The following is a 24,813-nucleotide window of genomic DNA, read 5'->3' as shown; positions in this document are numbered from 1 at the left end:
ACCAGCCCGGGGCCACGTTCCATTAACTAGCAGAACTGAGATTAGAACCCAGACCCGAATGACTCCGAAGTCCAGGCTCTCCCTCCCTGTTGAGGTCCAGCGGGGAGCTGGCCCCAGTCCTGTGTGTCCTCCTGTGGTGTCTTTCCCTCTCTGGTCCAAGGTTTTCCTCCTAGAAGCCACAAAACAAATAAGGTGGGAACCAATGTGTCCCTCTCCACATGTGATGGGCGGTGGGGGTGGGGTGGGGACACACGAGGGGCCACTCTTCAGACCTGTCCCAGCCTCCCAGGTGGAATGGGAAGAGTTCCGGAACTCTTTCCTCGGTGCCCAGCTGCCTGGCCAGCACTGGACTGCAGAGGGCGGGAGCCACGGCCACCCAGGGCCTCCCTGCCCTGCCCTTGCTCCTGGCTGAGTCCTGGGGCTGGGAGCCTGAGAGAGTCCCCACCCCACTGACCAGTCATGTGACTGTCCCCTCTGGCAGCCTCAGTCTCCTTGTGTGGGAGCGCAGTGGGCTGGGGTTGGCCAGCAGAGGAGAGGGCATGGCCAGCCCCGGGAGCCCCTGCTGGGGAGGCCCACCTGAGTCTGGGCCTTGGGATCACAACATGGTGCCAGAGGAGGAAACCCAGGACCCCTGGGCCATGCAGAGTGGGTTTCTGGGCACCTGCTGGGCCAAAGTGCCCAGCGTATGGGGGCGGGTGGCTGTCTGTGTGGGGCCCTGGCCAGCGTCTTCTCCCCTGAGGCTCAGATGCCCCCATTTTACAGGTGAGGAAACTGAGGCCGTGCTGCGCTGCTTCATGCCGAGCGGGGGCCAAGGTCCAGGGTGGCCTTGGAGCCTGTTCTGTGGGGCTCTCAGGTGGCTCAGAGTAGACTCCGGCGCCAGGCTGGGTGTCCAGGGGGGCTCCGTCCTCCGCCAGCGGGCGCCCATGGTAGCTGGGCCGAGGCAGACCCGCGTCTCAGGTTCCTGAAAGAGGCCCCTGTTGCAGATCCCGCCTGGCGCTGGCCGCTGACCACATCTGGGAGTGGCCACCCAGCCCCTGTCATTACAACGGTGGCTTTGAAGTGCTGGCCCAGTGCCGTGTGCCCAGGGGGCGGGGGCCTCCTGGAGCCCCTGCTGGCCTCCCTGACTCCTCTCCCTCCCCCGCAGGCCGAGCGCTGCCCGCGGGTCCCGGGCCAGCATGGCAGATCCCAGCGACAGTCCCCGCGCAGGGCCTGGGGACCCGGCCGAGCCCCCCGGGGAGGAGAGCGGCACCCCCGGGGGCGAGGCCTTCCCCCTGTCCTCGCTGGCCAACCTGTTCGAGGGGGAGGACGGCTCCCCCTCCCCGTCGCCTGCGGACACTGCTCGCCCCGCGGGCCCCGGCGACGGGCGACCCAACCTGCGCATGAAGTTCCAGGGCGCCTTCCGCAAGGGCGTGCCCAACCCCATCGACCTGCTGGAGTCCACGCTGTATGAGGCCTCGGTGGTCCCCGGGCCCAAGAAGGCGCCCATGGACTCGCTCTTCGACTACGGCACCTATCGTCACCACCCCAGCGACAACAGGCGGTGGAGGAGGAAGGTCATGGAGTGAGTACTGCTGGCTGCCTGGCCCACGGCTCCTCCCCTCCCGAGTCCATCCCTGCAAGTGTCCCTCTGTCCAGCCACTGGCCACCCTCTTCCAGCAGCGCCTGCCGTCGTTCCTCATCTGTCCTCCAGCTCCTCCCGGCTGACTCTGCTGTTGTTCATTCATCCATATTTACACTCACCAACCCGCCCACCTCCCCCACTGCCTGTCCACCCACCCACACAACCAGGCTTCTGTTTGTTCAGTTTCATCCACACATCCACCATCCATCCATCCACCCAGGATCCATCCATCCACCATCCATCCATCCACCCAGGATCCATCCATCCACCATCCATCCATCCACCATCCGCCATCCACCCACCCATCTACCATCCACCCACCATCCATCCATCATCCATCCATCCACCATTCATCCACCATCAATCCATTCATCCACCCAACATCCATCCATCCACCATTCATCCATCCACCATCCACCCATCCACCCACCCACCCATCCACCCACCCACCCAACCATCCATCCATCCACCCACCATCCACTCACCCACCCATCCATCCACCCATCCATCCACCCATCCATCCATCCATCCACCCACCATCCACTCACCCACCCATCTATCCACTCATCCATCCACCCATCCATCCATCAATCCATCCACCCATCCATCCATCTATCCATCCATCCATCCACCACCCATCTATCCATCCATTCATCCATTCACCTATCCACCTAACTATCCATCTATCCATTCATCCACCCACCACCCACCATCCATCCACCCATCCACCCCAACACCCATCTTTCCACTTGTCTATCCACTTGTTCAGTCCATCTATCCGTCATCCACTCAAATATCAATCTACTTGTCTGTCCGTTATGTCTGTCTATAGCCATCTACCCATACAGCCAGCCTTCCATTCCTCTGCCACCTGCTTATCCAAATATCTCTACATCCTGCAGTCCACCACTGCCTCCTTTTCTCTTCTCTCTCTATTTCCCCCTTCCCTCCCCTCCCGCCCCTCCCCTTCTTTTCCTTTCCTTCTTATTCTGGGTGATATGGGACTCAAACCCAGGGCTCTGGCGCAGCAGGCGGCTCTCCTGCCAAGCACTCCAGCGCCCCTTCTAGCCCCCAGCCAGCAGCTTCAAGCCATTCAGAAACCATTCCCTCACTGCACTTCTGATGCCCAGAGCTGCCTCCCTCCCTCCCTTCCTTCCTGCCCTCCCCTTCTCCTCCCTCCCTCTTTCCCCCTTTCTCTTTCTCTTGCAAACACTGATTAATTTCCAGCTGATTGTCATTTGTTGGTCACTGAGTCATTCAATTTTTCATTCACTCACCCATCTTTCCACCCATCTACCTTTCCATCCATCCATCCGCCCACTTTCTTCTGTCACCCCATCTGTGCCCCCTGCATCACCTTTATTCCTGGCCCCCCACTGGCTTTCTGGGGCTCACCAAGCTCACCAATGAAGCCTCATTAGGCACGTGGCTCATTCCTGTAATCCCAGGGAGCCAGGAGGCCGAGGCGGGAGGATCACAAGTTTGAGGCCAACCTCCGAAACTTAGGTGTAGCTCAGTGGTAAAGTGCCTCTGGGTTCAATCCCCCTACCTCTCCCCACCCCACCCACCCCACCAACAAAGAGTCGGAAGCCTGGGGGGTCGACCCTTTCTCAGGGCTGCAGGAAGCCGAGCAGGAGGATGGAAGAAGCCCAGTGGGAACAGCGGATGCCACAGTCACCTCTGCTCCTGCTCACAAGTGCAGTTCACCATCCTCTCTGGGTCCTGCCCTGCTGCCCGAGTGTCCCCTGTCACCCTGCCAGCCCTTCTTGGTGCCCTGCGTATGTCCTGGAGCACACTCTGGAGGTGTCCAGCTGCTGCTGATCTCAGGCTCCGGACGCTCATGGAGGGGCCGTTCCCCTTCCCCATCCTCGCTCGGTTGGGACCATCCCTCTCTCTATTCACCGAGCCCTGGATTCATTTAGTGGTGTTTCTTAAGCACCTACTACGTGCTAAGCCGCAGGGTCGGCCCTGGGGCACCTGAGGTGAGGCAGCTAGACTCCACCCCGCGTGGGACAGCATCTCAGTCCAGAGAGGAGGGGAGGGCGAGTCCATGAGACGGGAGACCCGTCAAGTGGGGGGAGTTGGGGGGCCCTGGGGTCCAAGGACTTCTGCTCAGAGGGGGACACTGACGCCCAGGGCAGCAGAGCGTCCCCGCACCCTACGCCCTGAGATCCTGCTGCATGCTGGTGGCTCAGGGTCCCTCTTTCCCTCCCTTGGACCCCCGTCCCGCCTCCTGCCCTCTCCCCCCTGGGGGGCAGAGCTGGAGGCGTTAGGGGGAACCGGGGTGTCTGAGCGGCTGAGACCCCACAGGCCACCCCGTGAGGTCTGGTGGGGACAGTGTTCTTTTTATTCTGGGGCTCAAGGGTCCAAGTTCAGAGATGGGTATGATGGGGGCCACCACTTATCAGAGGGGTGACAGCCTCTGGGCCAGGCCCAAGAAGCCCCTCACCCTACGGCTGGCGCCAGAGACCCCGTTCCCCAGAGCCCGCTCTGGGCACCGTCAGAGGGAAGAGGGAGAGATTCTGTCCCCTTCTCTTGGTGACACAGGCTGGGTGCAGACAGGGCTCCCCAGCAGCACGCCGCCCCCCTCAGGGCCTCAGCTCTGTGGATCAGGCCTCTACCCCTCCTCGCTCCTGTTCCCCCCCAGACCCTCTGCCTCCATCTCTCTCCTTCTCTCCATTCACAGATTCCGGGGCCGAGTGCGGGTGAGAACGCACAGGGGGTTCCTCTTCACTGTGTCCCCGCCTGGCCCTTCCCCCAGAACCCAGCTCACAACAGGTGCCCCATTGACATTTGTTGAGTGACTGAGTGAACGTCTCCAAGCCCTCCTCTTAGCATCGGGGTTTCTTTTTTTGGGTACCAGAAATTGAACCCCGAGGTGTCTGACCCCTGAGCCACATCCCCAGTCCTTTTTATTTTTTACTTTGAGACAGGGACTTGCTAAGTTGCTTAGGGTCTCACCAAGTTGCTGAGGCTGGCCTCGAACTCGCCATCCTCCTGCCTCAGCCTCCCGAGTTGCTGGGATGACAGGCTGCACCCACTGCACGCAGTTTAGCATCTGTTTCTTCCTTACTTTCTCTCTGTCCCCCTCTCCTCTGCCAGCCCTCTCTGGGTCATGTCCTTTGTCTGCCTGCCTCTTGGCTCAGCTTCTCTCGCGTGCACACACAAGCTGCAGACACAGGAGGCTTCTTAAGAAAGGTCATCCCAGCTAACATTTATCGAGTGTTTACTGTGTGGTGGGCCCTGGGCTAAGTACCGACGAGCAAGAGCAAGGCCTCCCTTGTCTCAAATGTTTGTTGAATGAACAAATGAAGGAGTGTTGGAGTGAATGAAGGAGATGCTTTATTGTTCAGTCTGCTCTTCCTGTGTTCCCGCTCTGTCTTTCAGTCTGTCTGTCTTAGTAAGCGACAGCTGTGTGGATGGATGGGTTGCTGTGGGAATGGATGGGTGGGTGGGTGGATGGGCTGTGTGTTTCTGCTCGTCTGTTTCCCCAGTGCATAGTAGGTCCACCTATGGTTTGCCGAGTAAAACAGCCCTTGGTGTTTCCATGTCCCTCGGACTTCAGCTCCCACCACCCCCAGAACCCAGCACACAACAGTGTCCACTGGCGTTTGTTGAATGACTGAATGAACATCTCCCGGGGTCAGGGCAGTGGGGCCTCCTGGGGTCAGGGCAGTGGGTCAGGCCCAGGAAGCGCTTCTCATCATTTCCCGTCTCCTTCAGGAAGCAGCCGCAGAGCCCCAAAGCTCCTGCCCCCCAGCCGCCCCCGATCCTTAAAGTCTTCAACCGGCCCATCCTCTTCGACATCGTGTCCCGGGGCTCCACCGCGGATCTGGACGGGCTGCTCCCCTTCCTGCTGACCCACAAGAAGCGCCTGACGGATGAGGAGTTCCGGGGTGAGCACCCATGGGAGAAGACGGGTGGGGGTCCAGCAGAGGTGGAGGGAGGCCTGGCTTTGGGGATCTCCTTTCCCCTCTGCCTCTCCTCTGCACTCCTGTGTGCCCTTGGCTGTGTTGCTTACCCTCTCTGGGCCTTGATGACTTCCACTCATGCACTCGGTCAGTCCTTACTTTGGAAAGGGTGAGTGCAGCGGCGTCTACCCACAGGGTTTAAATATCACTGCCAGGACCCACGGGGGTGTGTGGCTGCTCTAAGCCTCAGTTTCTCCAACTGTAAAGTGGTAGCAGAGTCCCGGCCTCTGAGGGGAGATCATCCTCGAAGGGCTGAGCACAAGGTGGCTGCAGTCCTGGAGCCCCTGCTCCCTCTCAGAGGGCCTTTGAGGGTTGGGCAGGGCCACCCCCCCAGGAGCACCCCTCCCCAGGCCGGAGCCCCAGCTCCCCTTCCCTATTCTAGCAGCTCAGAGATCCCAGCCTCCGCCCGTCTAGGAACCAGTTCCTCCACTGCCCGGGGCCTTTGCTGAGAATTGGACCTGTGAGCCCCTCCGCCCAACTCAGCTGCACCCCATGTGCTGGCTACCAGGAGCCATGATTCACTGGCCAGATGATGCCACAAACCAGTATAAAATGTCAAAATTGTGGCACTTCCCATAAAAAAGGGACCGTCTCAGAAAGGCTGGCCATGAGTGGTCTGTGGCTTAGGTCTAAGGAAGCTTCCGGAAGGTCAAAAGAGGACATATTTGAAGACTTCAGGTACTTTAAGCATAATAATTGGCAGAACAGGGTGACCACTGGACATGGTGGTGCAGGCCTGTGATCCCGGCTACTCAGGAGGCTGAGGCAGGAGGATCACAAGTTGGAGGCCAGCCTCAGTGACTTTGCAAGACCTTGTCTCGAAACAGAATTTTAAGAAGTGCTGGGGGATGTAGCTAAGTGGTAGAGTGCTTGCTTAGCATGTGCAAGACCAAACCAAAAACCAAACGACATAAAAAAGGGGGGGCTAGAGTCTATGGTTCATTTTCCACATAGACATTTATCAATTTGATTCTTTTTTTTGGGTGGGGGTTGGGGGGATAGGGTACCAGGGATTGAACTCAGGGGCACTCGACCCCTGAGCCCCATCCCCAGCCCTATTTTGTATTTTATTTAGAGACAGGGCCTCACTGAGTTGCTTAGGGCCTCACTGTTGCTGAGGCTGGCTCTGATCCTCTTGCCTCAGCCTCCTGAGCCGCTGGGATGACAGGCCTGGGCCACCAGGCCTGGCTCAATTTGGTTCTTAACCCGAAAACAATCCAACACAATGCCTTTGTGGCCATCAGTAGAGAATTTCTGGACTGATCTAAAAGGTCCTTGCTGCTGGGCCAGCCAAGGTGCCCTTTACTGGAGGCACAAGCTTGGAGTCTGGGGGGCTAAGGGTCCTTCTGTCCCGCAGACGATCTCGGTGGCAGGGTGAGCAATCTCCTTGGAGGTAAATGCCACCCCCCACCCCCCACCCTCAGTCTTCTGCACTGGTCTGGCAGAGTGGGGGTGGGGTGGACTGTAGGGCAGGGTGGGTCCTGAGGGATATGGTTGCTTCCAATGGCACCGCCCCACCAGCTGGACTTGGCCAGGCCCCCGGGGCTGGGTGGCATCCCTGGTGGTCCTGAAACCCCAGGCAGGTGGGTGGGTGCAGGAGCTCGGGTGGGGCACTTGCTGGGCTTGGGGGACAGGGACCTGCAGTTGCAGAGGTCCCTGTGTGCTGGGGGAGGGGAGACTGACTCGGGGCCCACGCTGCTAATGAGGTGCAGGGCCCCTGCTTGCCAAGGCGCCGTCTGAGGTCCTGGGCTGCTGGGGTATTTATGATGGCCAGCCCATTTTGGTAAACAGGCCCCCGGGTTGTGTAAACTTCAGGCTCCACAGAACCTGGCTGTCCCTGCATGTTTTTCTGGCTGGAGGCGGATGAGCTCATCTCGTTTCCAGGGGAGGCTGAGACCACCCCACTCCCACCCCTGCGCACTTCACAAGCTCCCATTGGGCCACTCCCAATTTTGGCCCCGGCTCCAGCTGCTGCGCCCCACCCCCACCGCCGGGCAGAAACACTTCGCCATCTGGTGGTCGGACCCTGGAACTGCACGTCCTGCTCCTGCCTCTCAGCCCAGGACTCCCAGGCTGGCGGCACCCGCCCCACTCTAGCCTGTGTCTGGGGGCACAAGCCCAAATCCAGGGTCTGGTTCCACTTTGGGCCACCTGTGGTTTGGCTATGTGGCGCGCTCAGCTTCCTGCCTTCATTGGATATTTATTAACTCACCCAATGGCCCTTGGGTACCTGTGGAGCATCAGGCACGGTGCTAGGTTGGGACCAACAGTGATGAGCTGACAGTGAGGCACATGTGATCCTGCCTTTAAGTTGCTCCCAGACTCCTAGGGGAGACTGGCATGGGCCAGGCAGTCACAGAAATAAACACACCATTACAAACTGTAAAGGGTGTCAACAAGAGGCTGTGTGGGAAGGCTTGAGCTAGTCTAGGAAAATCTAGGAGAGTTTCCTGGAGGAGGTGACCCTTGGGTCTATGTGAATGAGTTGTATTAACCAGGTGAGAAGAAGAGCAGGGAGTGCTTCAGATCGGAGAGAGAGTGCAGGGAGAGCATGTTCAAAGGCCCTGTGGCTCGCTGTGATCTGTTATACCTCTGAGGTGACCACTGCAGCTGGCATGTGGAGAGTGGATGAAGGAAGGACAGAGGGACTGGGGGACAACCAGGGATGGGTCTTGGGCATGTGAGAGACGGAGGAGAGACGGGAGGGCAGAGATTAAGATGACATCACAGTTTTGGACTGGGTGGGGGTACCATCCCTTGTTGATAAAATGGGCTGATGCCCCAAGGTCTGAACTGTGTGTGGGGGGGGTGTCTGTGTCTGCACAGAATCCCCAAGAGCCTTGGCCAGCTTTGGGGGCAGCTCTTCAACTACAGTTAGTTGTTCATTCAAGAAATAGTTACTTGGTGTTGCCTCTGGGCCAGGGGCTGGGGCTCGATGGGGAGCAGCTGGGGCTCCTGGGGGGGTGCTGGGGAGGCAATTGGGGTCTGCACAAGGCTTCGAGTTTGCCTCATGCTTCCTGGCATCTAAAGTCCCTCCCTTGGGAGACTAACCAGGACAGTCACGTTCATCCAGGGATCCTATCTGCCTGGTACTGAGCTAATCGATGCGTATTGATGAGCTCATCGATTTTCTTTCACAGCCTCAATTTAACTACAGAGGAAACTAAGTGGAGGAAGGTTCACACCACTGTCTTGTCACAAATCCTGAGGTGTCTGGCTGCAGAATGGTCCCTTCAACCCGCACCCATGTCCCCTGAGCTCGGGGCATTCCTGTGCCCCAGCCCGGCTCTGCCCCGTGCCTAATGTGCAGGGTTCTGTTTTCGTGGATACATTCTTTTGAGATATAAATCAGTCCCTGTAAACATAAAAGGGAAAGAAACTGGCATCAGGGACATAGAAGCGGAGGGAGAGGCGTTGAGGACCCGTGGCACCAAGCAGAGACTGAATGAGGCTGTCAGTCTCCTGCTGCATCCACGGAACCCCAAGAAGCGCTCCCGCTCCTCGGAGGGTAGTTTCACGTCCCCTTTGCATCCACTCCACACTCTGGGGACCCCGTATCCCTCAGCTCCTCGGGGGAAGCACTAGTGTAAATGCTTCATGGGAGGCTGGTCCCTGTGGCTCAGGAGGATCGCGAGTTCAAAGCCAGCCTCAGCAACTCAGTGAGGCCCTGTCTCTAAATAAAATATAAAAAAGGGCTGGGGATGCGGCTCAGTGGATAAGCGCCCCTGAGCTCAATCCTCAGTAACAAAACAAACAAACAAACCTCCCAAACAAAAACAAAAACTTAATTGGAAAAGGATTCTGTGTTCCAGAAGGTGGGCAAAGGCTGTCTGATGTGCTTGCTTTCAGAGGTGCACAGTGTCCATTATTATACTAAAGGCTCTGAGAAGTCCTGCGGTAAAAAAAAATATGGCAGACACTTACCCTCAGGGCTGGGGATGGAACCCTGGGGTGCACGCTAGGTCAGTGCTGTACTGGGCAGCGGCACCCCAGCCTGCATTCCTATTGATTTGATTACAAAACCCTTTTAAAAATCCCCACAAATAAGACTGTGGCCTCCTACATTTCAAAGCATTTCCACTTGCATGAGATTTGATGCCTCGGTATCAGCGATGGGCAGATAGAGCGGTCCTGTGTCCCCACCAGATGGGCGAGGAATAGTCTCAGGGTAGGGGCCTGTGAGCGCCGCCGGCTGCCCAGCGTTCAGGGCCCGGGCTGAGGCCCTCACCTGTACTCTGTCCCCAGAGCCGTCCACGGGGAAGACGTGCCTGCCCAAGGCCCTGCTGAACCTGAGCAATGGCCGCAACGACACGATCCCGGTGCTGCTGGACATCGCCGAGCGCACGGGCAACATGCGCGAGTTCATCAACTCGCCCTTCAGGGACATCTACTACCGAGGTGCGGCGACAGGCTTAGCGGGGGCAGGGGTGACGGCCCGGCACCCGATCTGACCCTTCGGAGGGCTGTTGGGTCTCAAGTGGCTGCACTGTGCCCTGGAGCTGCCTGTTGAGTCAGGGACTGAATCGACGGGGACCGGTCCCTGCCCTTCACTCTGATGGTCTTTGTCGAAAAATCCAAGACCCCGAGACTGGGCTGCAGGGCGCCTCGCGATCCTGGGATCCCGCACTTGCAAAGTGTGGGGGCCTGACCTCCCGGGCTCTGCAGGGGGAGTCAGTGACCAGCAGCTCCGAGAGGCCAAGGCCACACCTGTCCACGCTTTTCGGATCTCAACTCCGAGCTATGAATCGAAGCTGGCCTTCAGGATCCTGGGCATAAGATTCCAAGTCCGTGGATTTGATATCCCAAGTCCAAAATTCAGTGAGGCCACGATGCTGTTTCCTCTTGGATGAAAGCAGCATGAGCGCCTGGAAAGTTCTAGACCTGGGGATCCCACAAGTTGGGCCTCCTTGGAATTTAAAATTCTGCTGTAATGGGCTGGGGTCATGGCTCAGTGGTAGAGCACTTGCCTAGCATGTGTGAGGCACTGGGTTCGAGTCTCAGCACCACATATAAATAAATGAATAAAATAAAGGTCCATCAATATCTAAAAATATATATTTTTTAAAAATCCTGCTCTAATGAAGATCTGGGCTTCTAGCACACAAAATTCCACACCTGGGGGACGTCTGAGGCGCTGGTGGCTGACCAGGGCTCTGGCCAGCGCCCCCCACTCTATACCCCCAGCAGGCCTGCTGAGGCCTCCGCCTTGCTAGAGCCCCGGATGACTGTCACCCCTTCCCCAGGCCAGACCGCCCTGCACATTGCCATCGAGCGTCGCTGCAAACACTACGTGGAGCTGCTGGTGGCCCAGGGAGCCGATGTGCACGCGCAGGCCCGAGGCCGCTTCTTCCAGCCCAAGGACGAGGGCGGCTACTTCTACTTCGGTGAGTCCCACCATCCAATCCCCTGCAGCCTCCAAACCCTGTGGCCACGCCCCCTGGTGGGGCCCGGGGATCCTGGGAGGAGCTTGGGGACACAGAATGCCAGTTGGTGTTCAGAGCCCTGAGGATGTTATGAGCTGGGCTGGCCAAGGGCTCCCAAGACCACAGTGTGGAGTCAGGGACCTGGGTTCAAATCCTCCATCTGCTGCTCCCCAGCCACGTGACTTCCTCTCCCTGTGCCTCAGCTTCCCCCTCTGGAGAGTAACATCAGGAGGACCCGCGGACTGTGACCAGGTGTCAGCACCTGCACCTTATTGTGTGTGCCCTTTAATCTGGCTTATTCCGGAACCAGTGGCCGGATGGGGGGACTCAAAACCCATGTCTTCCATACTGTCACAGTTGGAACAAAATATTTTGAATGTCACTCTTACACGCAGGCACTCATTATGTGGGGGTCAGAGACTGAGTCCCACAGGGAGTTCCACCATCCAATCCCCTGCAGCCTCCAAACCCTGTGGCCACGCCCCCAGTAGCCACACCCACCTCCTTAGCCTCCCCAGGAAAGCGCACAGTGGCCCAGGGACACGGTCACGTGACCGTAGGCGCTGTGTCCATCCGCCCCCCGGGGGGGGGTGTGTCCTGTCACCCCAGGGTCTGCAGGCAGGATTCCGCGCCGGGCTCCTCTTCCTGACCGTGTGTCCTGGCCTGCAGGGGAGCTGCCCCTGTCCCTGGCTGCCTGCACCAATCAGCCTCACATCGTCAACTACCTGACCGAGAACCCGCACAAGAAGGCGGACATGCGGCGGCAGGACTCGCGGGGCAACACCGTGCTGCACGCGCTCGTGGCCATCGCTGACAACACCCGCGAGAACACCAAGTTTGTCACCAAGATGTACGACCTGCTGCTGCTCAAGTGTGCCCGTCTCTTCCCTGACAGCAACCTGGAGGCCGTGCTCAACAACGATGGCCTGTCGCCCCTCATGATGGCTGCCAAGACGGGCAAGATTGGGGTGAGTGGAAGCTGACTCTTTACCCTCCACACACACACACACACACACACACACACACACAGACGAGGGTGTGATGGGCAGTCATCATGCCAACCCCAGCCTGCAGACGTCTTAGCTCAAGAACCTGCTAAGGCTCCCTACTGTCCAGCCAGGCTGCTCAAGTTCATCTTAGAGCCTCTCACCTCTTCCCACCTCACTAGATGCTCACCTCCCTATTCTCACCAGCCAGGATAAGCCACTGATATAAAAATGAGTTCCCAGAGCTGGGTGTAGTGGTGCGCACCTGTAATCCCAGCAACTCAGAGGCCAAGGTAGGAGGATCACAAATTTGAGGCCAGCTTTAATAACTCAGCAAGACCCTGACCTCTATGCTGCAGACATTTGGGACCCGCCGGCTCGAGGGCTCCTTGCTGTGGGGCTGTCCTGTGCATTGCAGGATGCTTAGCTGCATCCTGGCCTTGATGGACTAGATGCTGGTGGCACACCCTCCCTCGTCACACTTGTGACAACCTAAGATGCCTGCAGATATTGCCAAATTGTCCCCTGGGGGACTCCATCGCCAGGACTGAAAGCCAAGCCTGGAGTACCCTGGAGTCAGTTAGGAACACTTGGTCCAGACCCAGCTCTGCCTCTTGCCAGTGTGTGGCCTCAGGCACCTCCCTGCCCCTCTCTGAGCCTCAGTCTCCTTGTCTATCAAATGGGGCTAATAAGAGTGCCCTCTGGGTGACTATCATTGTGCCAGTAAAAAAGACCATCCACAAAGAGCTGGGGACAGGTATCAGGTATTCCATAAATGGGATGGGACTCTTAAAAATACAGCAAAAATACTAAAGTCACAGTTAAACCAGGTTTGTTTGTTTGTTTTGGGAGGGGGGGGGTACCAGGGAATGAATTCGGAGCACTGGATGACTGAGCCACATCCCCAGCCCTATTTTGTATTTTATTTAGAGACAGGGGCTCACTGAGTTGCTTAGCTCCTTGTGTTTGCTGAGGCTGGCTTTGAACTCGAGATCCTCCTGCCTCAGCCTCCCCAGCTGCTGGGATAACAGGTGTGCACCACTGCGCCTGGCTTAAACCAAGGTCTCAGGCAGCAGAGCGGGCCTGTGTTTAGATTCTGGCTTTGTCCTAGTACAACACTGTGTGACCTTGGGCAATTCCCACTCCCTCTTCGTGCCTCAGTTTCCCTGTGAACCAAAGATAAAGGGGTGGTAATAGGATCAACGTGCTTCTGATTGGTCTGTTAACAAGATGGAGTTGCTGCTGCTCCAAGGCCATGCGGAGGTGTTCATTACTGTCACCTCCATGTTTAAGGCCAGCCTGGGCTCACTGAGTGTGTGGCCTCAGGGGAAGCCCCGTTTCTCCAAGCCTGTTGGCTCATCTGCAAACCAAGATGGTGAGGAGGGTGCTCCGTGTGCCTGGCCTCAGGGTCCTTCTGACTCCAAGGGCTGAGCATTGGGGCCCCTCCCTTGGGCCCTCTGACTCCACATCCTGCTCTCATGCAGATCTTTCAGCACATCATCCGGAGAGAGGTGACAGACGAGGACACGCGGCACCTGTCCCGCAAGTTCAAGGACTGGGCCTACGGGCCCGTGTATTCCTCGCTGTACGACCTCTCTTCCCTGGACACGTGTGGAGAGGAGGTCTCCGTGCTGGAGATCCTGGTGTACAACAGCAAGATCGAGGTGGGCGCCGGGGCAGGGGCTGGGCCACAGGGGGAGCAGGGGGGTGGCTGGGAGTCATGGGTGGGTGTCTGTGACCCAGAGTGGCAGGTCTGTTGGTGCCCACGAAGAGCCCAGAATGGTGTCTGGCATTTAGCCAAGTAACCAAGGCTTGTGGGGCTGGGGGGCTGGGTTGGGATCCTGGCTCTGTCACCTCCAGGTTGTGGGACTCAGGATGAACGACTGAACCTCTCCAGGTGCAGCTTCCTCATTTGCAAACTGAAGAGAGGCATCATGTCTCTCTGATCGGGTTTTGGGGAGGACCAAATGGGTTCATGTTAGAACAGCCTGGCAGAGATGAACCATGATGTGCCAGCCATTATCGTTAGTGGGCGTCCTATGAAGTGCTGAAAGCCCTTCTCAGCATTTCACGAACATCATTCTGCGCTGCTGAATATTCTCGCACAGCATCGTTGCTGAACGGAAATGCACCCCATTCTAATGAACCTTTTTCCTACTGCTGGTTGTTTGAGTTTACAGCCTCTAACTATGAGGAAAATGCTACAATTACATCTTTATGGCTTTATTGTCACACAGATCCATGGTTAGGAAGAAACTCAAGTCATTAGAAAGGATGATAATCAAATGGGGCAGCTGGAATGGGTACAAATGACCTCCCTTCCAGTTCTGCCCTGTGGCTTACTGGCTCTGTGAGTTTGGCTTCCCTTGCAGGACCTCATTCTTAAACTTAGTGGTCAACTTGATTTAAATTGGGGTTTGCAGGTTTAGCATCTCTGGTGCAAACTCTGATTGATGGGTAGTGCCTACCAGGCAAGTGCATAGAGCGCTATTGTGCAGGGATCAACTATTGATGTCTGCCCTGGGCTGCGAATTGGAGCATTGTGATGAGTTAATCACTCAGCATCATTTAGCTCAATTTCCCAGACCTGCTCCCTGAATCAGAATTTCTGAGGATGGAGCCCGGGAATTTTTACTTTGATTTTTAACAAGCAGCAGACGGGATTTTTGCTGCCATTGACTCATTATGCCATTCACAGATTAAAATTTGAAGATAGTTGCTTTTTTTTTTTTCTTTTTTGGTACTGGGGGTTGAACCCAGGGCCACTCAACTGCTGAGCCACATCCTCAGTCCTTTTTTGAATTTTTATGTTTTGAGACAGGGTCTCACTAAGTAGCTTAGGGCTAAGTTGCTGAGGCCGGCTTCAAATTTGCAACCCTCTTGCCTTGGCCTCCCAAGGTCACTGGGATTGCAGGTGTGCATCACCGTGCCCAGCCAGGATACAAGTTCTTTAAGGAGCTTTCCAGCTCTGGTCTACTAGACTGGGGTGGGAAGGGTAAGTTGAGGCAGGAGTGGGCAGAGCCTTGAATGCTGAGCCCAGGAGTTTGGGGTGGATTCTGAAGACCTGTCCAGTTGCGCCTAGATCCTGAGCAGAGCTGAAGAATGGGAGGGGAGGGGAAGTGCTCTGGGGCGGAGGGTGGAGGAGGGCATACTGGAGTCAGCCCGTGTGGATCCCCCACCTCAGAAGGTGGCCACGACCCTCTTGCCTCTCACAGAACCGCCATGAGATGCTGGCCGTGGAACCCATCAATGAACTGCTGCGGGACAAGTGGCGCAAATTCGGGGCTGTCTCCTTCTACATCAACGTGGTCTCCTACCTGTGTGCCATGGTCATCTTTACCCTCACTGCCTACTACCAGCCACTAGAGGGCACTGTGAGTGCTCGGAGTCAGGCAGAGCGGGGGCGGGGCTGCGGCTCCAGCCATCTGGGTTCCCTGGGGGAAGGACCCGGGGAAGGTTAGCAAGAGGCAGAGGAGGTGCCCCTACATGGGTGGCTCTGAGATGGGAGACCTGTGGGAACGTAGAGGGAGGAGGTGGCGCGGGATCCAGGTGGAGGGCGGGTGAGGACCCTGTGCCCTGCTCCCCAGCCGCCCTACCCTTACCACACCACCATGGACTACCTGAGACTGGCAGGAGAGGTCATCACACTCTTCACCGGGGTCCTGTTCTTCTTCACCAACGTGAGTGCTTGGTCCCCGTGCCACCAGCCCACCCAGCCTCCTCCTCCTGCTCCTCTTCCACCTCCTTCTCCAATTCCATGTTCTCTTCTGCAACCAAGAGCCCATGTCCCTTCTCTGTCACATGCTCTGCCTCCCTCTCTTCTGTCCCTCCCTCTCTCCTGTCCTCTACCTTCTTCCCTGATCCACCTGCCACGGGCCCCCTCCCTCCCCTCTTTCAGATCAAAGACTTGTTCATGAAGAAATGTCCTGGCGTGAATTCTCTCTTCATCGATGGCTCCTTCCAGTTGCTCTAGTGAGTTCCGGGAGGACAGTGTCTGGGTGGGGACGGTGGGGTTGGGCTTTGGGGCCATCCAGGGGGAAGAGGTAACCCTATTAGGAGGGAATTCATTCAGCTGGGCAGCACTAATCCAACCTGACAAAGCAAAGTAGAGTCTTCTGGTTAAAGAAATACTGCCAGTGACTCAGTACCATTTACAGATTGGAATCTGAAGGTAGCTCCTAAGGGGTTACCGTATGTACCAAAATCATAGAAAAATTTTGGCCTCTTTTGCCAGTGATGGATTGCTAATGTCTGCCTGGAGTGCTGGGTCTCAGAAGGGGTGTGAGACTGTCTGGGTTTACTGGGAAAGAGAGCTGTGATCGATTAGTGATGTCTGCATAGGGCACAGGATCTGAGGGTCCCTGCAGCTCTGCTAGTCTTTTCCCCTCCTCCCAGAGCTACAAGATAGTGAAATCCACTCGGCCACAAAAATCTCCACTGAACACCACCGAATCTTTCTCTAGCAATTCCAAAGTCATCACCTTGGGATCTCTGAGGGCCTCGGGGGCATCACACGTATAGGATTCATTGCTAATTAACTAATGTTTTGTTAGCAGAGCATTCAACTTTGGGGAACCCAGCTCATCCATTCTGCTTTTCTTTTGAGGCTCTAGATGACATTGGAATGTTGTGGTACACTGGAGGGCTTGGAGATACATCTCCCCCTCCAGGGCCTCACTGTCCCCACTCCCTCTGGCCCCCTTGTGGTCTCTGCAGCTTCATCTACTCTGTGCTGGTGATTGTGTCCGCGGCCCTCTACCTGGCGGGGATCGAGGCCTACCTGGCTGTGATGGTCTTTGCCCTGGTCCTGGGCTGGATGAATGCCCTGTACTTCACCCGGGGGCTGAAGCTGACGGGGACCTACAGCATCATGATCCAGAAGGTATGGGGTGGAGGGTCCCCTGGGCTTGGGTGTCCCTCTCAGGTGCCCGCAGATCAAGAAACCATCATCTCCTCTTTGCCTCCGTGATCCCACGGGGGGGCTTTAGATCCTCTTCAAAGACCTGTTCCGCTTCCTGCTGGTCTACTTGCTCTTCATGGTCGGCTACGCCTCAGGTGAGTTCTGGGAACCCTGGGGGGAGGGGGTGGCCAGGGCCTGGAAAGGCAGCCATCACAGGCTGGTCGAGTTCTCACTGTGCGCTGGCCCCGGGGCCGAGTCCCGTCCTCCCAACAAGCCCGTGAGACCGCTGTCCTTATTCTCCCATTTCACAGATAAGGAAACTGAGGCTCAGGAAGGTTAGATAATTTGACCAACTTCAAAAGCTAGTGATACAACGGGAGACCCACGAAACGTAGTGGCTTCAAACGACAGCCATCTGCTCCCGAGTCTTTGGGTCAGCTGGGTGGTGGTGCTGACTGGGGCCGGGTTGGCCGGTCTCGTGGGCCCCTGCGTCTGTGGTCGCCTGGAAGGCGGGCTGCCGACAGACAGGGGTAGCCAGGGTGGCCTTGGTTGTTTTCCACATGGTCACTCATCCTCCAGCTAGGGTGGCTTGTTGATGGGGGTGGTCTCAGGGCCCAGGAAAGTGAGCAGAAGTGTTCAAGGCCAGTGCCTGGCTTGGCATTCCAGCTGCCTCACTGTGTTAAGCAACTCCAAGGTCAGCTCTGAGTCAGGAGGTGGGGAAATAGACTCCACTTTTTTTTTTTTTTCAGTACTGGGAATGGAGCCCAGAGGCCTTTTACCACTGAGTCACATCCGCAGCCCTTTTAAAAATATTTTTATTTGGAGACAGGGTCCTGCTAAATTGCTGAGACTGGCCTTGAACTTGTGATCCTCCTGTCTCAGCCTCCCAAGCTGCTGGGATTACACTGTACCTGGTTCGACTCCAGTCGTTGATGGAGGGGCTGTAGGGCCACACTGAAGGGGCGTGGATACAAGTACAGTATCAGCTTCCTTCAGTGTGCCTCTCGGTGATGTCATCAGGCCCAACTGAGGCACACTGGGACTTCACTGGCACAGGCCATGCAGGAGGGGCCGAGGACGGGGAAACTGACCAAGTCATTCGACTGGTCCCCAAGAAGTGGCTGATCTGCTCTCAATGCCCCATATCCCATGGGGAGTGGCCAACTCAGGCTGGACCAGGCTGCACTAAATTCTGAGCCACTTCGTGGGGGGACCTGCCAGGCAGCAGGAACCTGATGGTGGAGACATATTATCCCAGATGGTCCTGAAGCTGTGTGTGGATTATTTGGAGGAAGCAGAGCTGGACAGCCCTGGCTGTGGCGGTTGGGACAGAGGAGGGGCCGGGAAGAACTGGCCGAGTCAATGTTCAGCAGGCAGGTTGGGCTTCAGGTTGGGGGTCCAGCCCCACTGAAGTCCTAATTATAGAAAAGGAGGCAGAAGCAATGGAGGCTAAAGAAGCCGTTTAGGGATCAGCTAGGTCCCAAGGCTGCTTCTGTCTAGGGTCACTGGATCCCAAGTCTGAGGCCGACATGACACAAACGATGCCCATGTACTGCTGCTTCCCATTTTTGTGCCCGTGGCAGACATTGCTAATGGATCCCAGAGTCATTTTTCTGATGCATCTTAGACCAGGTCTCAGAATCCTTCTCAACACAAGGCTTAACGGTACAATTAAATAACATTAGCATATGAACTGGAACCCCTGCCCTGGCTGGTTTAGGGTCAGATTGTTGCTGCTGAGCTTTGTTGAGCAAGGATTGTGACACCATGGACCTGCACCTGGGTTGGTGTGGAGGGACAGTGTGCCCCTCGGAGTGGATCCAAGACCCAATGAATGACAGGCTACACTGGCGTTTCTTGGGCCAGACACGATCCTGTCGTGAGGAGCTGAACTGTTCCCTGTGGGTGTTCAAGAGCACCTCTGCCTCTGTCCACTAGATGCCAGGAGCACCCCCTCTCCCGGCTGCAGCAACCAACTGTGTCTCTAGACATTGTCCAATGTCCCTGGGGAGGAGACTGCCCCTGGTGAAGAAGCCCTGGCCTAGATCCTAAAAGCTTTGTCCTTATAAGGGGGGTCTGTGGAAAGGACAGAGGCTTTGCAGCCTCGCGGGCCCAGCTGACTGCTGGCTTGGCTAACCCTCTGGGTGACCTGGGGCTGGTGCGCTCTGGCCTTGACTCCCTCCCTCCCACTCAGCAGAGGCCACCCCTGTCCCCCGCTGCAGCTCTGGTCTCCCTCCTGCACCCGTGTGCCAACATGAAGGTGTGCGACGAGGACCAGACCAACTGCACGGTGCCCACGTACCCGTCGTGCCGCGACAGCGAGACCTTCAGCACCTTCCTCCTGGACCTCTTCAAGCTGACCATCGGCATGGGCGACCTGGAGATGCTGAGCAGCACCAAGTACCCCGTGGTCTTCATCATCCTGCTCGTCACCTACATCATCCTCACCTTCGTGCTGCTGCTGAACATGCTCATCGCCCTCATGGGGGAGACGGTGGGCCAGGTCTCCAAGGAGAGCAAGCACATCTGGAAGCTGCAGGTGAGGCCCCGGACTCTGCCTTGCCCCCAGCCACCTTCCTTCCCAGGTGGGGAGCCGGGGAGACAGGATTCCCCAGCCTCCCTCTCTGGGGGGGCCTTGGCATCTCCTTCCACCTCGGTTTCACTGCCTGTAAAATGGGCACCAAAGGCCACTGCCCACTTCCTAGGGCCACCTAAAGAATTTCTTTTTTGGGGGGAGGATACCTGGATTGAACTCAGGGCACTCAACCACTGAGCCCCAGCCCCAGCCTTATTTTGTATTTTATTTAGAGATAGGGTCTCACTGAGCTGCTTAGCACCTCGCCATTGCTGAGGCTGGCCTTGAAATGGTGATCCTCCTGCCTCAGCCTCCTGAGCCACTGGGATGACAGGCGTGGGCCACCGCTTCTGGTAACCTAGTGAATTTTAAGGACACTTCTTGTCTGACCACTAGCCGTGGTTGGAGATCTACATCATGTGGCTCTCAGGTCCCAATTGTCTCCATCCAGCATGGCTGAGTGATTTCTGTTGCACAGGAAATTCTCAGAGTCTTTTAGTTCTTTTTCTGTTGCTATAGCAAAATACTTGAGACCAGGTAATTTATAAAGAATAGAATTAAATTTGGCTCACAGCTCTGGAGTCTGGCAAGTCCAAGAGCATGGCGCTGTGCCTGGTGAGGGCCTTCCTGCTGGGTCATGACATGGCGGAGGTCACCACATGGCTAGATAGAGCAGGCATGCAAGTTGCGGTCTCTCCTTAAAGAGCCACTAATGCCAACGGGGGGGGGGGTCCCACCGGGGGATCCCACCCCTATGAATTCACCTAACCCTAAAATTTAAAAAAAATCCAAAGCCCCAGAGCACCCACATTCACATTGATTCAGGGCTTCAAGGAAGCAGCCCCCCGAAACATTGGGACCATGGTCAGGGGCTGGGTTCAGTGGTAGAGCGCTCAGGTAGCATGTGCCAGGCCCTGGGTTTGATCCTCAGCACCACATAAAAATAAATAAATAAAATAAAGGTATTTAAAAATTTTTTTTTAAAACCAAGGTCAGCAGCTGGCTGTGATTCAAGCTGAGACAGGGGGTTCACAAGTTCAAGGCCAGATTTAGCAACTTAGGGAGACCCTGTCTCAAAATTTAAAAATAAATCAAAGGGCCTGGGGATGTGGCCCAGTGGTCAGGTGCCCGGGCTTCCATCCCTAGTACCAAAAAAACTAAGAAAGAAGCAAAGACCAAGGTCGTCTGTCCTCTTGGGTCTGAGTGTGAGGGGACGTGGTGGGGCCCACCTCGGAACTTTGACCCAACCATGAACTTCACTGAGCCTCAGTTTCCCTGCCAAGTGTAACCCACGAGATGGGAACTGGATCCAACCACCCAAGATTCATTTTTTTTCCATATTTAAAAAAAAAGGTGAATGCAACATTTTAAAAATGAACAGACTCCATATAAAAACTCAAAAAGTTCTGACCCTCTATGAGCAGTGGGCAGCCCTGCGGGGCTGGGCCGCCTTCCTGCCTGGCAGCCCTGGGTCCGCTGAGCGGCCGCTGCCCCCAACCCCTGCACCCGGCATTCGCTCTCTGGTTTGCCCGAGTTCCCAGCCCTCCCTGTGGCCTCTGCTGAGCATGCGCACGGGCCCTGGGCGGGGCCTTCCTACCTGGGTATTGGGTTGCCGGGTGCAGGGGGGTACTGGGGATTGAACCCCGGGGCACTCGGCCACTGAGCCCCATCCCCAGCCCTTTTTTGTACTTTATTTAGAGTCAGGATCTCCCTGAGTTGCTTAGGGCCTCGCTGTTGCTGAGGCTGGCTTTGAACTGGCGAGCCTCCTGCCTCAGCCTCCCCAGCCGCTGGGATGACAGGTGTGCGCCACTGCGCCCCGGCCACTTTGGGTGTTTGAGTTTACAAAGCTCCTTCCTAGGGACAGTAGGAACTGGAAGGCTTAGTTCTCTGCCCACCCTGGCCTGTCACCCTCTTTTCTGCCGTTAGGGCAGTGGGTGCAGCCGGCTGGCTCCCCTACATCCCGCCCCCGCCTCCCTCTCCTAGTGGGCCACCACCATCCTGGACATCGAGCGCTCCTTCCCCGTGTTCCTGAGGAAGGCCTTCCGCTCCGGGGAGATGGTGACCGTGGGCAAGAGCTCCGATGGCACTCCGGACCGCAGGTGGTGCTTCAGGTGAGGCAGCGTGCGCGGGAGAGCCCAGTGGTCGAGGCTCCCACAGCCTCTTCCTCCATTGAGACCTCGGAGCCACAGAGGCCCTGCTCAGCGCCCACCGAGGGTCCCACCCCGTGAACTTGGGCAAACTGGTTGGCTTCCCTTGGCCTCAGATTCTTATCTGTGGATTGGGGACCGTGATGGTGCCCCCTCCCTGGCCAGCTGTGCAGCCTGTGAGAGGTGCTGGTCAGCATCAGACGCCGGTCTGGATGCCGACGGCACCTCTGACCCTCGTGGGGACAGGACAGCAGAGACCCGCCCGCGTCTCACCTCCAGGCATCGTCCCCAATCCACAAACAACCAGGGGACTTCAGCGCCAAGGCTTAGTGGGGAAACCCAGGAGTGGGCATCCTCCAGGGCTTGGGACCTCACCCCATCCACGTGGAGAGCGACTCCCTACTCCAGGTGACGGAGAAAGCCGGCTTCCTCGGGAGCCCCCCCCCCATGGTATTTTCTTCTAAAATGACTCATTCCTTGGTGACTGACAGCAGAGAAGATAAGGGCGATATTTGGAATCAGGCAGAGTCAGTTTCCTCATCTGTGATATGGGGACAATGGCAACTACTTCCTAAGTCAGCTGCTCAGTTCTGTTGACGCTGAACCCAAAATTCAAATCTGGACCCTTTAACTTACCAGCTTTGTGACCTTGCAGAAGCCGCCCAAACTGCCTCCAGTTCCTCATCGGTAAAACAGGAGGAACCAGAAATGCATCTTCTTTGCCAAGTTCTGACATGTGGCAGTTGCTCAAAAAAAAAAAAAAAAAAAAAAGAGAGATTGTATGAGAAATAATTTTAAAAATGATGTTAAAAAAAAACCAAATTATATTGGGTTAATTTGACCCAAGAGGTTGTAATCTGACTTTACCAGAGTTTTCCAATAAGAAGTAAAAATATCAAGCAGCATGTCTATCTATGAATGAATGAATGAACAAAATGTGGTACGTCCACACACTGGAATATTATTTGGCCTTCAAAAAGAATGAAGTTCAGATACCTGCTACAGCATGAATGTGTCTGGAAAACATAATGCCAGATAAAAGAGGCCAGACACAAAAGGCCACAGATTGTATGATGGCACTTGTAAGAAGCTTCCAGAGGAGGCAAACACTGTAAAACAGAAAGCAGATTAGGTAGGAAGGCCCCGCCCAGGGCCCCTGCGCATGCTCAGCAGAGGCCACAGAGAGAGCTGGGAACTGGGGCAAACCAGAGAGCGAATGCAGGGTGCTGGGGTGGGGGGCAGCGGCCGCTCAGCAGGCCCAGGGCTTCCAGGGGCTCGGGACGGGGTCACGGGGAGTTACTGCTGACTAGGCAGAGAGCTTCTGTTTAGAGCAATGGGAAGGTTTTGGAAGTAGGTAGGAGTGCTGGTGCCACAGCATCGGGAATGTACCCAACTGTAGAACCCAGTTAGGTATGTGTTTGACCACAGTAGGAAAAACAGGAGGAGGGTGTGCTGGCAAGTCTGGGGCGGGGTCTCCCCAACCCTCTTCTTCGGCCCCACCAGGGTGGACGAGGTGAACTGGTCTCACTGGAACCAGAACTTGGGCATCATCAATGAGGATCCAGGCAAGAGCGAGACCTACCAGTACTACGGCTTCTCGCACACCGTGGGCCGCCTCCGGAGGGGTGAGCAAGGCCGGGGAGCTGAGGGGCCGCCAGGCGTGTCACCTGTGTGCCCAGAGGGCCCTGTCCCCAGCTTGGACTCAGGGTCCAAAGGATGGGGCTGTGGGATGGACCGGCAGTGGGTTTCTTCTGCTGCTTTGTGGATGCCTGGGGCACCCCGTCTTTGTGGCTTCATCCTGGCCCTCCCTACACCCAGATGCAAACTGGCCTGGGAGGCAGGATGAGCCCCTGGGCCAGCCCCAGCGTGGAGAACCCTTGTTTTCCACTAAACCTGGAGTTTGGGCACTTGGTGTTCTGACCTGGACTTGGAGCTTGGTTCCTCTTTGCATTCCTGTGCAATCCTCCATCACAGCCTTGACCTCTCTGAGCCTCAGTTTCTACCTCCTATAAGATGGGCATAATAATCCCCCCATGGGATCGGGAGCGCCCAGTTCACATAGGTGCTCAGTACACGTGCCGAGCCCCACTGAGCTCACGCTGCTCCCGGCCTGTGCCTCCTGCCCAGATCGCTGGTCCTCGGTGGTGCCCCGCGTGGTGGAGCTGAACAAGAATTCGAGCCCGGATGAGGTGGTGGTGCCTCTGGACAACCTGGGGAACCCCAGCTGCGACAGCCACCAGCAGAGTTATCCCCCCAAGTGGAGGACTGACGATGCACCCCTCTAGGGGCTGCGGGCGGGATTGGGGTCTCCCGCCTGCAGCCTGATCCCGCCCTTCACCTGCCTTGTCCACCTGCATTCCAGCTCCTCCCAGGTGTCCCCACACCCTCCCGTGACCCCTAGAGGCGAGGGCTGATGGAGATGCTGGGAGGCCCCAGGCCCGTCTGGTCCCCAGGCTCCGGTCCCCAGGCTCCTGTCCCCGCTCCGCCTGCCCCTGGGGATGGGCTCCTGGCCGCCTGTCTCACTCCCATGGAGTCACCTCCACCCAGAGGAGCAGACCTGTCCCCCTCTCCATTATTTATTGCTGTCCTCTCAGGAAAGCCATGTGCTACCCACCCCCCAACCCTGTCCTGCACGCGGAACCCTGAGGCCTCAGCACCTGGCTGCAGGTGCACTGCCGGCCACGTCCCCTGGCCACGACCCCAGCCCCACTCTCCTCGCACCAGCACCTGCCGCGGGGGTCGGGCCCTGGGGTGGGCCGAGCCCTCTGTGTGTTCTAGGGTCTGGGGTTTGTCGGTGCTCAATAAACGTCCACTCACTGATGGTGGAGATGGCGGGGCCAGTGGTGGGTGTGGGGCGACGGTGACCGGCCTGGGGTTGACACTAGGGAGGCAGGAGAGTAGATACTGCCCCTGCTGGAAGGATCAGGTGGCATTAGGTATCAGTGGGCTGGGGACGGACCGGCCACATGGTGGTGGTGGCCGTGATGACCTGAGAGATGGGGGTGAGACTGAGTGGTGGTTGGGAAGCTAGGGACAAAGGTACCGAGCTCCAGGGGCAGGAACCAGCCTTCCCCAGGGCCCAGCTCTCAACTCCCTGCCTGGGGCGGCCGGAGCCTGAGGCTCTCCTCCAGGGCACAGTGTTCCCTGGCCAGAGCAATGGGATGGCCCCCCTGGCCCCTCCTCCCCAGAC

General features: G+C 57.0%; 1 protein-coding gene across 1 annotated transcript; it reads left to right on the top strand.

Moving 5' to 3' along the window:
• The first annotated feature begins 1,165 nt into the window (after positions 1-1,165).
• On the top strand, positions 1,166-24,311 carry TRPV4 (transient receptor potential cation channel subfamily V member 4). Its single transcript, XM_081288175.1, has 15 exons — positions 1,166-1,561; positions 5,345-5,517; positions 9,838-9,990; positions 10,836-10,976; positions 11,685-11,983; positions 13,486-13,665; positions 15,217-15,375; positions 15,589-15,681; positions 15,900-15,973; positions 16,718-16,883; positions 16,990-17,056; positions 19,124-19,440; positions 21,460-21,587; positions 23,127-23,248; positions 23,751-24,311. The coding sequence occupies exons 1-15, from the start codon at positions 1,176-1,178 to the stop codon at positions 23,906-23,908; spliced, it is 2,616 nt and encodes an 871-aa protein (XP_081144301.1). The 5' UTR covers positions 1,166-1,175; the 3' UTR covers positions 23,909-24,311.
• Positions 24,312-24,813: the final 502 nt, after the last annotated feature.

Source organism: Spermophilus citellus (assembly GCF_964194105.1).
Source record: "Spermophilus citellus genome assembly, chromosome: 3".
Lineage (NCBI taxonomy): Eukaryota > Metazoa > Chordata > Mammalia > Rodentia > Sciuridae > Spermophilus > Spermophilus citellus.
This window is presented reverse-complemented; position numbering and strand designations above follow the sequence as displayed.